The 17,295-nt window shown below is 50.0% G+C and overlaps 1 protein-coding gene across 1 annotated transcript in view; it reads left to right on the top strand.

Moving 5' to 3' along the window:
• The first annotated feature begins 513 nt into the window (after positions 1 to 513).
• The window catches only part of GTSE1 (G2 and S-phase expressed 1), a 22,438-nt gene continuing 5,656 nt past the window's right edge, over positions 514 to 17,295 (top strand). The window contains exons 1-8 of the mRNA XM_012801239.2: positions 514 to 550; positions 2,958 to 3,015; positions 3,118 to 3,739; positions 5,515 to 5,667; positions 6,524 to 6,647; positions 9,024 to 9,389; positions 14,349 to 14,421; positions 17,013 to 17,249. Of these exons, the coding sequence (XP_012656693.1) occupies positions 529 to 550; positions 2,958 to 3,015; positions 3,118 to 3,739; positions 5,515 to 5,667; positions 6,524 to 6,647; positions 9,024 to 9,389; positions 14,349 to 14,421; positions 17,013 to 17,249 (1,655 nt within the window). The 5' untranslated portion in view covers positions 514 to 528. The remainder of the gene's footprint in view (positions 551 to 2,957; positions 3,016 to 3,117; positions 3,740 to 5,514; positions 5,668 to 6,523; positions 6,648 to 9,023; positions 9,390 to 14,348; positions 14,422 to 17,012; positions 17,250 to 17,295) is intronic.

Genomic DNA, 17,295 nt, shown 5'->3' with positions numbered 1-17,295 from the left:
AGCCCGCGCGCCCCGCGCCACATTTAAATCCTCGGTCAAGCCGCTTCGGGTGTCATCGTCGGCCGCTCCGGGACGGGGTTCCGGGCCGGTACGGGGTTCGGGGCCGGGGCAGGGTGGCGGGGTGGCCGCGCGCTGCCCAGAGCCGGGCCTGGGCTTTCGCTGGGGCCGTCGCTGTGCCGGGCACTCTGGCCCGAGAGCCGGGAGTCCGCTGTCCCTTTGGGTTTGACCTGCCGGCCGCAGCTCCCGGCCTGGCGGTGCTGAGGTCTCTGGGACCCTCAAGGACACGATCCTTTCAAGGTGGTCCCCGCGCCGCCTTTCGCTCTCCCTGACTGGGCCAAGGCCTTCAGCTCTCGGCCCCTGCTGAGTCGCAGCGGCTCCCGCTGCTGAGCCACGGGGTGAAGGAGCCTTGGCACCTGCTCACCTGTGGGCCCCTTCCTCCCTGCAGTGACTTCCCGACAGCTCCCTCCGTGCGTGGAAGGAGGCGGCGGCAGAACTGTGACTTCAGCCAGCCGGGCGGGAGAAGCGGAGATGGATGCTCCTGGAAAGGAAGGTGGGTACAGCGCTCTCCTTGGAGGAGCTCAGCTAGATGGACATTGATGCGATGGTTCCCTGAGGATTTCTTTATGGACTCCTTTGGGGCTCATCTTGTGCTCTGCACCAGTGAGACACGGGGTACTTGTCTTTACTGTTTGGTTTTTAAATTCCATCACAGCAAGGATTCTTACTAGTTTATAGTGCCGAGAACTGTGCCTGACTGACTTTTAATGGGCACTCAAATGTTTGTTGAATTGGTTGTTTTCTTTTTGTTTGTTGCTGGTTTCTGTAAACAGAAAACTAAGACTTGTCTTTGGGATCTTTGGGACCATGTTAGTGAGTGAGCCTGGCCTGTAACTTCCCTTCTTATTTGGTCCTTGCCTGGTTGGGGTATCACAGTGAGAGGACAGCTTCACGAAATGAATTAAAGACCGTACCATATACTCTTTTTCTCTTAAAGCATTTTGACATCTTTTTGTCTTTTGGTCCTCCCTACACCCATGTGGGGCAGTAGACTGGGTACCCAAGCATCCTTATCACCTCCATTTGCAGATATGGTCCTGGAGACTTTGCACATCCATCACTGCTGCCGCTTTGCATCTACAAAGGTACCTGCCTCTGTACGTGCTCCACTGTCCTGGCGTACCCTCCCTTGCAGATATGTCCCTTCCACATGAATGCTGCTGCACCCCCAGCTCCTGTGAGGGCTTCCCCACCTCCCTCACCCTCTTACATCACACCCTTGCTCTACACATGCCCCTTGATTATGCCCATCATTGACATGCAAAACTTGAGGACATTCTAGTTTGTTCTGCTATTTCTCCTCCTTCCTTAGCCCCTCTGGTTCTGGCTTCTATCCTCACCACTCCATTCAGGCTGCTTTCACCAGTCACTGAGCACTTTTCATATTGCCTAACTTCAAGAAGGTAGGACATACAATTCTATCACATACCCAGAAGGAAAAAAGCCTCAGAAATACTAATGAACAGCACAAACTTACATGTAAATTAACTCATAGGCTGGAAACTACAGAAACAATTCAATTCAAGCCAGGCACATGCAGTGACATCTCTAAGCACCTCCAACTCCTTCAACCTCCAACTCCTGGGCTTAGGCAATTCTCTTGCCTCAGCCTCCCAAATACCTGGGACTACAGGCACTCGCTACAATGTTTGGCTATTTTTTGTTGCAGTCTGGTCGGGGTTGGGTTCGAACTCGCCACCCTCAGTATATGGGGCCGGCGCCCAGCACCACAGTTAGACAAAGGAAAGAATGTGGAGGTAAAACTGCCATGGTGCACAGATGCTGTGATGCTTGAGGAGGGAGCAGTTGCCCCAGCAGAGAGACCCACTAACCCAGAGCCTGTGGTCTGCTAGCAAGTTGGGCTAATAAACAGACAGGGCTGATGGAAATACGGCTGGGGCACAGAGTACACTTTTATCTGGGCCTTCAGGAGGATTCCCCAGAAGCAAATACTTAGTGAGTCACTACCACAGTTAGGGCATTTAAATCATACTCGAGGCTCAGTGCCTGTGGCTCAAGGGGCTAAGGTTCCAGCCACATACACCTGAGCTGGTGGGTTCAAATCCAGCCCAGGGGAGGCCAAACAACTATGAGGGCTGCAACCAAAAAATAGCTGGGCGTTGTGGCTGGCGCCTGTTGTCCCAGCTACTTGGGAGGTGGAGGCGGGAGAATTGCCTGAGCCCAGGAGTCGGAGGTTGCTGTGAGCTGTGATGGCACTGCACTCTACGCAGGGGGACAGCTTGAGGCCCTTTCTCAAAAAAAAAAAAAAAAATAAATCATACTTGAGTTCATTGTCGAAAAATTGAATAGGTGTTTTGAAGCTTGTAAGGGGAATTTAATTCTCTGGGAGCTGAGGCAGGTGGTCTTTTGAAAATGTTCTATACTTGGGGTAAAAGTGAATCTTTCTAAAAGCAGAGTATGAATGTCTTAACTCAATGACTAAGAGAATGACATGAAGGTTATGTTAACCAGTTTGATGAGAGTATTTCAAAATGTATATGAAAACAGCACACTGTACCCCATGATTGCATCAGTGTACATAGTTATGCTATAAGAAATTAAAAAAAAAAAAGTTCTATACTTGAAAATGACTTTCCACTTCTTGATAAGCTGGTCTTATGATTGAGTGAATGCATTTCAGATTGTAACTTAAAAGTAAGGACTTATGCTTTTGGAGTGGCTGAACAGACACAAAATGACTGATGCAATTTTTAACAAGGCAATGGAAAGAATTAGATAATTTAGTTCTCTCCATGAAAATATAACTAAATTAAAATAACGAGAGATTACATTTTTGCAGGTGAAATTTTACAACAGCTTTGATAGCTATAGAAACTGGTAATATTTTTCTCTTTATCTACCTCAGCCCTAAACTAACAGTAGACTTTGTTCCCCCCCAGACATACGTCTTTTGGCTGATGAAAAATTTGACTTTGATCTCTCACTGTCTTCTTCAAGGTAAACCAATGAGTTTTCTTCCTTTGCCTTGAGCATTACCACATTCAGTAGTCTTTCATTTGAATGCCAGTGTTATTAATTATTAATAATTTTCTTTAATAGTGCAAATGAAGATGATGAAGTCTTTTTTGGACCCATTGGACATAAAGAAAGATGTATTGCTGCCAGCCTAGAATTAAACAGTCAGCGTCCCGAAAGTCGCTTCCCTTGGAGCCCTCTCGCTGGGGAGAAGTTTGTGGAAGTGTATAAAGAAGCTCACTTACTGGCTCTGCAGATAGAAAGCAGCAGCAGAAACAAAGTGGCCCAAGCTGCCGCGCCCCAAGACCCCTGCAGCCAAGATGCAGAATGGTTTATACAGGAATCAAAATCAAAAATAAACCTCTTTGAGAAAGAAAAGGAAATGAAGAAAAGCCCTAAGTCGCTTAAAAGGGAGACATATTACCTTTCAGAGAGCCCCATAATGGGGCCGCCTCTGTCAGGGGTATGGCCCCCTAGGAGTGAACCCCCACTGCCAGACTCGTCCCTGGTCCCACTGAGCTCTCCTGCCCAGGCTGGCCTCGCCCAAACGCAGGGACCCCGGCACCCTTCTCGGCCTTTGCCAGGAGAATCAAGGACTGCTCACCCTCCAACTCAGGCAGTGACTCAGAGAAAAATTACCAGCAAATTGCAGCCGCCCAGAGCTTCATCCATCAGAGGAAGACACGTCCATTTGGCTGTGGAGAAGGTAGGTACAACTTGGACCAGAACATTTGCTTGGGAGCTGGACACTCCTTGCTTCTTAGTTCTCTGGGTTTATGCCCAGACCATCTGGGGAAAGACTTGGAAGTATGGGGGCCCCGGAGGACTCAGAAGCATCAGAATGAAAAGTCTGTGGGAGAAGTCAGAAGGGGCCAATTTGGGGGTGGCTTGAGCAGAGCCGTTAAAAATGCCTTCTCAGTTCTGTTTCTGGAGACCATTTAGGGTGTAAATCCCTGAAAGTGATGTTTCTAGAATGAGAGTAGGTGGACTCAGGGCAGTGAGACCATGCTGCATTTTTGGCTATTCTGGACCCATCCGAGTGTCTCCCTTGATTTCTTGGTCCAGATAGCTAGTTTTCGGTCAGTGAGGCCTTGTCCCCACAGCTGAATTACATCTGGGGCTCACTTGGGATCCTCCACCACTCCCTGTGTGTTTCTCTGGGAAAAGTCATTCACTTCTAGAGTGACTGTAGGGCACATCCTCATCCGTGTCATAATCTGCTTGACCGTAACAACTGCTAGGATGTCTATGAAGAAGAAACAGGAAATAACAAGTGTTGGGTGAGAATGTGGAGGGATGGGAGCCTTAGATAAAACGGTGCAGCCATTGTTGAACACAGTTTGGTAGTTTCTCAAAAAGTTAAATGCAGAGTTACCTACCATAGGACCCAGCCGCTCTGCTCCTTGGTGTTGTCTGGGAGAGATGAAGACCTATGTCTGCAGAAAAACCTATGCACAGAGGTTTGAAGCAGCATCACTGGTAATAGCCGAAACGTAGGAGCAACCCAGTTGTCCATCTCCTGAGGGATGGTTAAATAAAATGAATATACATGGTATGTGCAGACAATGGAATATTTTTTGGCATTAAAAAGAAAGGCAGTGCTGACACCTGCTGTAAGGTGGATGACCCTTGAAGACACTGTGCTTCACGGAAAGATGCCAGCCACAAAGTCACATCGTATGACTGAATTTGTATGAAATGACAGTAACCGGCACATTACACAGTGGCTGAGAGTTCACCTGGGGCTAGGGAGGTTGAGGATCACTCCAGCTCAGGAGTTTGAATCTATCTACCTTGGGCAACACAGTGAGATCCAGTCTCTAAAAAAAAGGAAATAAAGTGGTTATGTAAAGTATATCTCTCAATCTTAAAAATACCATAAAGGAGAAAAGTTACTGACACATCTCTGTGACTACAAGTGCTTATTGCTGTGACCTCATTAACTCTCCTATTATAAGGGGTGATTTATGTAAGCACAGATTAGTTCCATGAACATTCTTGTCCCTAAATATGTTAGGAATTTGTTCTTTGTTTGACTCTGCTGGCCAGAGAAAATGGCTTTTGGTCCTAGAAGATTTATTGCAGTTGGCAGCCTCTCTAGTAGAGGGATGACCACTTAATGAATGAGTCTTTGCTGTTCTGTATTTAAAAATTTGTGTAACTAGAACCAGTTTCCTCATTATCCTTAAATAAGGATCTTGGGTGAGGAATAGCTTTAGAGAATCTCTCTCCTCTTGATTATCAGTCTTGGTATTATTTTACACTGTTTTTAATGAGAGAAGAAAATCTACCATCATTTTTGCCCACAGTGACTTGGTAGAGCAAGTGCTCTGCTCCTTTCCATTGAGTTGATGAATTGGGGAACACCGAGGCATTTGGGAAGATAGATGGTGCCTGGGCTTGCTCTAAATCGTGGCCTTAGTATTTCTGTATGTTGTTAAATACTAGACAGCTCTCACAATTCAAATTAAAAATTTTCAGACCAAGAAAGAGATACCAGCTAGTCCTTCCAGGACAAAAACCGTAAGTGGAAAGGAATGCCCCAGGGATGTGCTTCCTGACAGACCTGCTCTGGGTGCTGCCAGTGGAAGCCACTTGGTCCAAGGCAAGCGATCACTCCCTGTTCCAAGCAAGGTGAGTTGACTAGGGCTGCTGTGACTTGTGATCAATGGGAATAAAGTGGCAGCTCTGGAGACCAGTGATTTGTCTTTTGATTAAAATCATGAGAGGCAACTCGGTAAATATGTGCAAAGAATACCAGCTTGGCAATGCATGGCAGGAGCTGGCCTCTGCCACTTGGGAACTGTGGGGTGAGTCTAAGAGTCAATTTGTCTGGAAGCTGAGATGCCTCTGCTTTTCTGGGGTCCTTGAGCAGATGACATATGATGTTGATATTTTGAAAACTACAGTTCCTCACAGGCATGGAGATTACCATCTACACCTCTGATTATTTATTTTCTGGCATAGGTATAGGTAGTCACACTGAGGTCTGTGAGAATCACAGGCATTCTTTGTTAAACGTGCCCAAAGCTGGGCCCTGTAGCTGCTGCCTCTGAGTTTGGGTTGGCCCCAAAGTTTGCATTTCAGCCCATGCCACCATGTGGTACCCACTCAGGGTGTGAAGGCTTTGAGAATTACTGCTTGGCCTTTTTCTTTAAATTTAAGATAATAAATTATTAAAAGTTTTAAAAAATAAAACTCCTGCTTCTGGAGAAATACTGTGTTTCCCTGAAAATAAGACACTGTCTTATATTTATTTTTTCTCCAGAAGACACTAGGGCTTATTTTTAAGGGATATCTTCCTCTCCACGCTGAAATGCACGGTCCCATCACTAGGTCTTATTTTCGGGGTAGGGCTTATATTTAACAAATGCATAGAAATCCTGCTAGGGCTCATTTTTTGGGTAGGTCTTACTTTCAGGGAAACACGGTAAGTAGTGAGTAGAAATGAAATCTTTGCTGATTTGGTTTTTTTCACATTTGGTTTCAGTTGGGGCTGAAGCAGACCCTGTTAAAACCACCCAGCTGTGCTGGCAATCTTGCAAGGAAGTCTTCCTTGGGGTCTGTTTTGAGTGGGGCATCCAGCCTGTCTGCATCTCCAGCAGGAGGCAAAGGTGAGTGGCCAGCACCTCATGCCCACAGCCATGTCCAGCCAGGCCTAGAATGCTGCCCAATTCCCTCCTTGGAGGCTGATTTTTCAGAACAGCTTAGGCTCAGCAGGACATCCTGGAAGGCTGGCTCTGTGGTTTGGACTGGACGCTGGGCAGGGAAGAGACTGTGCCACCTGCCCTCAGAATCAGTCTCTCCCCGGAAGAGGGCACATTCAAATAGGTGGCTTTAGTCTGGGGGTACAGTCATAGAGTGGACATGTGTACTCAGAGCCTGAAAACACAGATGCTTGTACCAGCCTCATGCTAATGCCATTAGACACAGGTTTTAAAGCAGGCCTGGCTGGACAGTGGCTCAGGCCTGTAATCCCAGGATTTGGGGAAGCCAAGGTAGGATCACATGAGGCCTGGAGTTCAAAACCAGCCTGGGCAACATAGCAAGACACCCATCTCTACAAAAAATTAAAAAGGTTAGCCAAGGGTGGCAAACACCTGTAATCCCAGCTACTTAGGAGGCTGAGGCAGGAGGATCACTTGAGCCCAGGAGTTTGAAGTTGCTGTGAGCTGTGATTGCACCACTGTACTCTTACTTGGGTGACATAGGAAGACCCAATCGTTAAAAAAAATTAATAAATAAAATCGACTATTCCAGGTAATTTAGGGCCTTTGCACCACTGTACTCTTACCTGGGTGACATAGGAAGACCCAATCATTAAAAAAAATTAATAAATAAAATCGACTATTCCAGGTAATTTAGGGCCTATAACCCTGTAGCTCCTGGATGTTAATTAAGTCTCCACTGGCAAACTGTTCAAATTCAGGTTTTAACCTGACCTAGCCAATGCTGCCCCCTGGTGGTGAAGGAGAAACCCCAGGGGGCTGCTGGCTGCTGGCAAGTCTGCTCTAGAGCCAAACCCTGTCCAGGCTGGGTGTGCCGTGCAGACTTTACTGTTGCCCAGGGCGGTGTGATGTGGGTTCTGTTCACAAAACATGTAAAGTATGAACTCTTGGATCTGACTTGGAATCCTGACTCTGACACTCTGGCTAAGAGACGTATGTGTCCCCTCTACAAACAGGTGACAGTAGCTACTATGGTATGTGTCCTTGTGCGCTAGCAGTGCCTGGCTCATGGTGCACATTCGGTAAATGGCCGCCCTCCACTATCACATTAGTTATGAGCTGTGCTCTGCTGTATCGATTCCGTACAGCAGCACCATTTTTGTTCACTGTTTTTGCATTTCTACCTCTGGTGAAGATTGGGACAAGCTAAGGGGAGCTTCCAGCATGTGTGCAGGCCTCTGTTGGACACAGGGGCCACTGAGTCAGACGGGAGTTTGTGTGAGGAAGAGCCTTGTACAGCTGTCAGGTGCTATGTGGATACACTCTTTGGTGTTAGTCACTCTCCTGAAGGTTCTCTTTAAGAATCTCTTACTAGATGGACTTACATAGTGGATATGTTGATAGCTAACTCTGTATCACCCTAGTTTATCTGCTATTCTTTTTTTTTTTTTTTCTCCTTTTTTTGAGACAGAGTCTTGCTTTGTTGCCCAGGCTGGAGTCATTAGGCTAGCTTACAGCAACCTCAAACTGCTAGGCTCAAGCAATCCTTCTGCCTTAGCTTCCCCAGTAGCTGGGACTACAGGTGCCTGCCACGATGCCCAGCTAATTCTTCTGTTTTTAGTAGAGACAGGGGGCCTCACTTTGGCTAAGGCTGGTCTCAAGCTCCTGAGCTTAAGTGATCCCCCCACTGCAGCCTCCCAGAATGCTAGGACTACAGGCATCAGCCACGGTGCCTGGCCCAGTTTTTCTATTTCTTTTCAAGATAGGGTCTTGGTATGTTGCTCTGGCTGGTTTCAAACTCTTGGTCTCAAGCAATCCTCCTGCCTCCGCCTTGCAAAGTGCTGGGATTTTAGGTGCACCTGGCCTGCTATTTTATTTGAAATAGTGCTATGACTCATATAACCCAACCTCCTTCTTGTAAGTTAAAGGAATCAACTAGTAATGATTACATCTTCTCTTCCTGTTCCTTGTCCACCTGCCTGACCAGACAGGTGGGGCATGCATCTGCTCAATTAGGGTAGATTTCTGTTGCCAATATAATTAATGAAGGAAATGTAGGAAAGTTTGAATTTTTATATGCTGTGTACATTTGGTAACTGTGTTGAGAATTAGTGCCTTAGGACACCCTCAGCTAAGCTGCGAGCAGCCACAGTTGCCCGTGCTTGGTGGTATTTGCTGCTTGATGAGCATGCAGTGTTGCTCCTGTGTTATATTCGTAAGGAAGATTTGCTAAAGTTACCATAATTCGTGTTTAATAGTGTTGTAATTTGAAAATAACTTGAGCTTAAGTGATACCCAAATTTTATGTGTATCTTCTTCCAGCTAAATCAAGTGAATTTTCAATTATTCCTACAAGCAGTTCCCAGCCTGTGTCAAACAGCAGCATGTCAGGCCGAGCGGGTCCTGTGGCGCTGCAGCGGTCTCTGCGGGCAGGGCCTGCAGGTACACTCACCGGGCCGGCCAAGAGCGTGGACGTTGAGCCGGCAGCCGAGCAGCCCACAATGCCCACCACAGCTTGTCCCACCCAACCCCAGACTCCAGACGGTGGAGGTCGGGGCCTGGACTCTACTTCCATTTTGTCAGAATCTTCTCAACTGAATAAGACTAGAAGTATAAGAAGGCAAGACGCCAAGACGAAGGTCATGCCTACTCCTACAGGTCAATTTAAAATCCCCAAGTTTTCTATTGGTGAGTAGTAGATACTTTTTAATATGTTTTTAATATTGAAGAAATGCTGTTTAAAGTTTAAAAACATTCCTGGTGGGGATGGTGGTGTCTGTCTCTCCTCTCTGACGCACTTTAGAGGCGTGTCCTCCTGTCTCTTCACTTGTTGGTTTTGACAGAGGTCATGGAAGTCTCCCTCTGTACCTGTATCTTTGGCTTTTATGGTTCCTCTTTTGAGAATTATTTTCAGCAGTTTGATTGTTGTGTATTTCGATGAGGCTTTCTTTCTGTCAATCCTGCTTAGGGTTTCTTGAGCTACTTTTTTTTTTTTTGAGACAGAGCCTCAAGCTGTCCCCTGGGTAGAGTCCCGTGGTATCACAGCTCACAGCAATCTCCAACTCCTGGGCTCAAGTGATTCTCCTGCCTCTGCCTCCCAAGTAGCTGGGACTATAGGCAGCTGCCACAACGCCTGGCTATTTTGTTGTTGTTGTTGCAGCTGTCATTGTTTGGCGAGCCTGGGCTGGATTTGAACCTGCCAGCTCAGGTATATGTGGCTGGCGCCTTAGCCACTTGAGCCACAGGCGCTAAGCCTTGAGATCTATTTCTATTGCTATTTCCTTTTTGGTTTTGGTGACATCTTCCTGTTTCCTCATGTGTTTAAATAACCTTTTATCGGCAGCTGGATATTGTCAGTTTTACATTTTTTGAATATCTGGATTTGTTGTCTTTCTTTAAGGAATTGAGTTTGTTTTGGCAGGCAGTTAAACTATAGATCACTTTGATTTTTTCAAGGCTTTTTAAGCTTTAAAGAGGGGAGACTAGCCTTGACCATTGTGGTAGCTTAGCCCAACCACTAACACATGGCATGTGGGGGTCTCACCTGAATGCCCTGTGTCCAGCTGGGTGGAAGGTGGGTCGTTCTCAGCCCTGTGTGCTGCTCCTTGTCCCCTGTCATGGCTCTTATCCTGACCTGCTAGAGCCTTGCCCTACCACTGTGCCCTGCTTGTTGTTCAGCCACAGATGGAGAGAGTCCTCTCAGATTTCTGGAGGTCTTCCACCCCAGGTAGCTCCCTCCTTTCTGGTCCTTTGACCTCAGGTTCCAACCACTGCAGCCTCCTGAAGTGCATTCTCTGTCTCCATCGGTCAGTGAGACTGCTGTGCCCTGCTTGGTTCCTGCCTGGCTGCCCAGTAGAGATCCTGGCATGGGTCTGAGGTAAAAGACAGGGCTTAGTAAAGGTTGCACAAAGAAACTTACCAAGTTTGTGCAGTACGCAAGATGGTGCAGAGTTGACTCAGGGTGAAGGCGTTGGTCTGGCCTCCTCTGTCAAGTAGATCTGCTTTCTAGGTGGCTTGAAAATTTTGCTGTTCTCAGCATTGCTGGCCAGTACAGGTGGCCTCTAACCCTGAATACCTCACTGTGGGTCCCTGCATAGCAGAATGAGCCGTTCTCCTGAGTGTCTTCCAGGTGATGTCCCTCTCAGGGGCAAGGGAAGTAACAATCAGAGATCCTGCAACCCCAGAGTTTGCATTTAAAAGAAACAGACATGAAATGTTATCAGTGAAATGTTATCAGATACGTCTGCTTTCCCGTCATGGTGTAATGCAGCAAATACAAGATGGGGCCGTGTGACTGGGTGTGGGGAGCAGTCTGGGGGGAGTGGGCCCTTCGGCTGAGATGGCTGGGGGTGCCACCGAGCTGAGGTCTGAGCAGAGGGTAGGGAGCAGCCATGAGAAATGCCATTGAGCGGCAAGGGCAGACGTTCTGCAGCAGAAAAACATGTGATAAGTTCTGGCAGGCTGGAGTGGCAGGAATGTGGTTGGGACTGGATCCTGCTACAAGCCCAAAGGAACACTGTTTTTGATCAGGGTAGACATTTTCTTTCCCTCTCACATAAAAGTCTAGGTAGGTATTCCAGAGCTGGAGGCCCTCCTGGGTGTTAGAGGCTTTGCTGGATTAGTGTATCCTCCTCGAGGTCTGCTCTAGTCGCACCAGCTCCGGCTCTCACACCTGCCATCAGTAAGATAGACCAAGGGAAGGAGAGTGAACCCCTGCCTCTCGAGGACACTCAGGAGTTGGCCCTGCCACTTTCCTTTTTGTCCTGTTGATCACCACCCTCCCCAAGTGGGACACTGAGATATGTCATCTTTGTTCTGCACCTGCTGGAATTTCTCACTGGAAAGAAGAGAGGAAAGTTTTGTTCACCAGTTGTTGAACAAAAACCAGCAACTGGGTCAGTAAAAGAGGGAAGCATGAAAAGAGATGAAGACAAAGAGGCTGCCTGAGGCCAGGGCATGGAGCACACAGACGGATGCTAGCACGCAGGCCAAGTGCAGAGGAGGTTTCAAGCCGTGATGTGACCCTTTCAAAGTTCCCTCCTCTGAGGGAAGAACAGACTCTGGGCCAGGGTGAAGCAGAGAGAGCTGTGCACCTGACCCTCGTGGGATGAGGCTGGTGGCCATGGCAGGCAGGGGGGTGGTAAGGGGCTTTCCACTCTGCTGACATGGAGTGTGGGGAGGCTGCAAGTGGTCCTGTGGTTCTGGCAGGAGCACTGGGTTCTGCCTCTCACAGTGGCAGCAGGGTTGGAGGGGCAGGTGAGGGCAGTCCCTGGCCCCACTTTGGACGTGGTAAGCTTGGGCAGCTGGTATGTCAAGTAGGCAGCCAAGCTCAGAAGAATCATGGGTGGAGACTTACATGCAAGTGGCACAGCACAGCTGCATTTGTGGAGATGGGAGCTCCATAGGCGTGCCTCATGGCCTGGGCCATGTAGAGGTGTGAGCATGGCGTCACATCTGCACACAGTGGCTGGGCTTCTGGCTGTCAGGGTGCTCAATGCCGCGGGACTTCTAGTCCCAAGACCTGTTGGATTTTTCTTCGGCTTCCCAGAATGTGCCCTCCTCCCCGGCTCCTCAGGTGCCTCCAAAATGTGCACTTTACCTTCAGCAGGCTGTCCCTCCTTTCTTTGCACCACTAGGTGCAGGGCTGTCCAGGGCTCACCTTCTGTCAGTCTGTGTGGGTCAAAACTGGCCCCACATAAGCTGGGTGAGGTGGCTCAGGCAGGCCTGTAATCCCAGCACTCTAGGAGGCCAAGGTGGGTGGATTGCTTGAGCTCAGGAGTTGGAAACCAGCCTGAGCAAGAGCGAGACCCCATGTTAAAAAAGAAAAGAAAAGAAGAGAAAATCTGGCTCCATAAACTCAGCACTAGCTGAAGGGGAGGCCCTGGGCGGTGGCTGTACTACTGGGAGCACACAGCCCTGGGAGACAGGTGGTGCACACGTGCTGCTGAATGCACTAGCATTCCCACAGGTGCCCTTTCTTAAAATACTCCCAAGACAAACAACTTTCCTTGTAAAGTAGCCTGGTGACGGTAGTGTTACTTACTGTAAATTTGTGCTGCACGGGGTCACACAAAGGATCGAGACTCAGAACGACTCAGGACTTTGCGGTGCTGGAAGGAAGCTGCAGTAGGGCCCCACTGGTGACGTGTTGGGAGGAAACGGGCTCAGCCCAGGAGCCTGCGCTCTGTCCAACCCCCCGTCAGTCGTGAGGGCGCAATAAAGATACTTCATGTGTAAGCTTCGATGAAAATAACTACCCTCCCGTGCTGCCTTGGGGAGCTGCTGAAGAATATGCTCCCTCAGACAACCGAGAAAGCCTTGGGGGCGGCCGCCATGAGGGAGGCAGCACTGTGGGCAGAGCCAGGCTCAGAGGAGGCCTCCATGCACACAGGGCTGGTGTCCGAGAGGCATGACCACGTGGAGTGTGCCCCAAAGATGGACGTTACAGGACAATGTGCTCATAGATCCCTTACCCCCCAAAATGAGAGAAATAAGCTAAAAAGGAGGGGGGAGAGCACGGGAGACATTTAGCAGTGGGGGCTCCAGCCTGGTCGCAGGTGGGGAAAAGATGAGTGCTTCTCAGCTCCTGCACCAGGCGGAGGGTGAGGTGTGCAGGAGGGGCCTGTGCGTGTGACTTCAGGGCCAGAAGGTGAAAACTGCAGGAAACCATCTCACGGTGGCAGCATGGGCAGGGGGGGCAGGAGACTTGTCTTGTCCCTTAAGAGTTTACCCTTCACTTTTAAAAACCCTGTGCATGATTTTGAGAGAGGCAATTTTAAGAGAACAGGAAAGAGGAACAGGCAGGCAATTGCAGGCAGGCAAATCTTTTGAGAAGATGTGGCTTTAAAATGGGGCAGGGACTTGAAATGGGAGCCTAAGGGTAGGATGGAAAGGCACAGGTTTGTTCAGGGTGGGAGGGGTGCCTGCCTTCCTGGAGCACCTGGGGGGTTAGGATCTCACTCCAGGCCCCCGACCCCGTGCTGTAGGGGTCTTGAAGAGAAGGCTTTGTGCCCAGGTCCATGTAGCAGTGCCCAGGCTCCCAGAGGACATGCCTCCTGTCCTATGTGGAGCCCCTGTGGTGAGGGCAGGGGTGGACTGGACATCTAGGGGGCTGTGCTGGCCCTGATGAGGGGCACTGGAGACGCCCTGCATGCTGACCGAGTGGCATTGTCTGGAGTTCAAGCAGTTGCCAGCTGTAAAGTGGCCCCAAGTCATGTGCAAGCAGTTTCCCTCCAGCAATGGCACTGGTCAGCAGAGTGAGGCATCCACAGGCTTTCCTGAACTTGCCAGACATCGCGTGTCGTGTCTGTGGCCAGCGTCCCTCGTGTGCAGATGGTGTCTCGATAAGCAGAATTTGTTGAGTACGAGCCTCAGGAGTTGCACTTGTTCTGCGGGGGCCTCACGGGAGGGTGAGGGGCTTTCTCTTCTGCATCTGCTGGCCTGGTCCCAGGTAGGGGGTGGAGCCCCTCTCACCGCCTCTGACAGGTTTCCCTGTGGTGACTCACTGACCTTGAGTCTGTGCTTAGTGGTGCCAACTACACCCCAACCCAGGAAAGGGAGATGGCGGGAGGATAGCTGCCTGTCTGGTTAAGGTCCTGAAAGGCAGATCCACCTGGACTGACTGTGTGCTTCCTCTCCTGGTCCTAGGTGAGTCCCCTGACAGTTCAACGCCGAAGTGCCTACCAGCACAAAGGCCACAGCCACGCACGTCGGTTGGCAGGTAATTGCCCTCGGTCAGCTTCCTGTCTTGTTCCCGTGAAGACAGCTGACCTCTCTGCTGACTTCCTGAGCGCTGCGTCAAGCCCGCAGTGGCCAGCGCCTGGCCCATGTGTGGCCTCAGCCCAGTCTTGTGGGTGCAAACAGAGTAGAGGTTTGTGGGCCCCTTATGTCCACTACAGACTGGAGCCGTCCTGAGACCTCTGCAGTGTGCAGGATGGCGACTCAGCCCCCAGCTAGGTGGCCGTCACCTGGGCCGTGTGGGAATAGGAGCCCCTCAGTGCTGCTGCAGCTGCCTGCAGGTTCTGACGAGGTTGGGCTGGGTGGAACCCAGCATCTGGGTTTTCCAAAAGCTCCCAGGAGGCTCTGATTTGTTGCCCACCACCATGTGCTGCAGTCGTTCAAGACCAGGCCCTGAATCCTGCTCCCCCCATCCCACGGGTCTGTGATCCAGCACAGGCTCCCCACAGCTCTGTCCTGTTTCCTTACCTGGAAACAGTGAGGGCCACAGGCTCAGTGTTGCAGATGCGGTAAGCAGTGAGCGCATGAGCATGCACATGGCATGTGCTGCCCAGGCAGGACAGAATTGGTTCAGGCAGTGCCCTACTGCCATCCCTCTATTGCTGTTCTTGCTGCCCCTCACTAAGGCCCAGGCCCAGCCCCGCCCTGTTCTGCTCCTCAGCATGGCAGAGGAGACCCAGCACTCAGGCTCCTCGGCCCTGGAGCTCCTGCACCTCCATGTCTCTTGCATAGAGCAGGGTGGGGGCAGCAGGGACCCATAGTGGAGCAGGGTGGGTCAGACTGCAGGGGTGCTCAGACCTCCAGGATTATTCTCAGCTGCAGGGCTGTAGGCTTTGTGCTGCATGTGGCCAGCCCAGGGCCCTGCTCTGGAGTTTGCTGGGGCCAGTGGGCACAGTAACAGCCTGAGCTGGGACATCAGAAAGGGCTATGCTGGCACCACCTTGACTGGCCTGGGGCCACTACAAGACTTTCAGCAGCCCTGAGCTCTAATTTCCTCTCATGTGTTCTTGGGACGCGCTTCATGGGGTCAGATCCAGCGATCCCCACGCCCCATACGTGCTGAGCATGTATGTGAAGCCATCTTCTCTCTCCCACAGCCAGACGGTCACCTGCTCCCCCCCTCACCCCACGTGCCACAGCTTCCTCACTCCACCTGGGTTTGCATTCGTTGGTATTTTTATTTATTTTCACTGGAATTGTAGAGCTGCCAGGACTTAGAAAGGAAATAGGCAGGGATTGTGGAACTCTGCAGAGAGCAGGGACTTGGCTGAGAGCGTCCCTCCTGCCTCTCAGTGCTCCATGGGGGTGATTAAATTTAATTAAAGTTTGTTTTCAGACTCTTTTTGAAGAATATGAAAATGGTCCAAATAGAACAAATGAATATGTCGAGTCCCATGTGTCACATTCCATGTCAGCAGTGTGTCCTTAGTTTGTTTTATTTTAAAATATTTTAGGCCTTTTCAGCTATTAATGCAAAAATATGATTAAACTTGTGACTTTTGTTTTGCTTTTTTTTTTTTTTTTTTTAATGGAGATAAAGTCTCACTCTGTTGCCCAGGCTGGAGTGCCATGGCTTCAGCCTAGCACACAGCAACCTTAAACTCTTGGACTCAAGCGATCCTCCTGCCTCAGCCTCCTGAGTAGCTGAGACTATAGGAGCCCACCATAATGCCCTGTTAGTTTTTAGAGATGGGGTCTGGCTCTTGCTCAGTCCTTAGCTCAAACAGTCTGCCTGCTTCAGCCTCTCAGAGTGCTAGGATTACAGGTGTGAGCCACTGTGCCCAGCCTAAACTGGGTAACTTAAAACAACAGACATTTATTTCTCACAGTTCTAAAGGCCAGAGGTCCAAGATCAAGTCAGCAGCAGATTGTGTGTCTGGGCAGAGGGGGCTGCTGCTTGTTTCATGGACGGCGCCTTCTCTCTGTCCTTGTGTGGGGGAGGGCGCTTCCTCACGACCTAATCACCTCCCAAAGGTCTCAGTGCCTGAGACCACTGTGGGGCTGAGGATCTCAACATGAATTTGAGGGGGGCGTTCAGACCAGAGGGATGGGTTGGTCGTCAGAGCCATAGGCCTCACCAGTGTATGAGAGCCGTGGGGACTGGGCAGAAGTTATGGTTCACCTCCTGTGCTCAGAGGATTCAGGCAGCCTCCACCCTGGGCCCACAGCTGCGGGATGAGACCAGCTTATCCCCTTGCTGCCTGGCCAGATGCTGCTGCAGGCTGGACTTCCTCACAGGAATGTTTATGATCTCGTCAAAAGATGCTTATTTCAGGTCTCTCCCGAGCCTGCCAGACAGTGAGTTGTAATGGGACCATCTATAAAGTGCGTCACGTCTTTCTGACTGTCCTTTAAGCACCTCTGAGGAGAGAGCTGTAGGCATTTCTCACTGCGGGGCCTGGAGCCCATGCGGGCCTCACAGTGGGTCGGCAGAGAGCAGCTTGAGCAGGTGCCACTGCCTTGAATCTTTGTTGAAACCAAAGGCCTCCATGCTGTGTGAGCATGTTGGCTGAATGGTTATGTTTTGTTTTTCTTAGTTATCTCTGTGTATAATTCTGACTTTGCCTTTGCTAGGGTCATCGTGCATAGCACTCCCATCAGACCCTCCTTGGGGCCAGCCACACACAACCTAAGCAGCGTAGGGACGCCTGTGAGTATGACTCGGAGGTCAGCCATGCCCACACCTGCCAGCCGGCGCCTCTCCAGCCTCCCACTGCTGGCCCCTAAATCCATGCCCAGGGCTGTGGCTTCTCCCCCGTGTGTGGTTGCTCGGCGACTGTCCTCTGAGCCCCGGAAAAAATCTGCAGTGAGGTAAGAGATAAAGGTTGCAACAACTTTTTTTTTTTTTTTTTTTTTT

This window comes from Otolemur garnettii, unplaced genomic scaffold (genome assembly GCF_000181295.1).
Source record: "Otolemur garnettii isolate 467f Iridium unplaced genomic scaffold, OtoGar3 scaffold00007, whole genome shotgun sequence".
Taxonomy (NCBI): domain Eukaryota; kingdom Metazoa; phylum Chordata; class Mammalia; order Primates; family Galagidae; genus Otolemur; species Otolemur garnettii.
The sequence above is the reverse complement of the archived record's forward strand: the minus strand, read 5'-3'. Positions and strand labels throughout refer to the sequence as shown.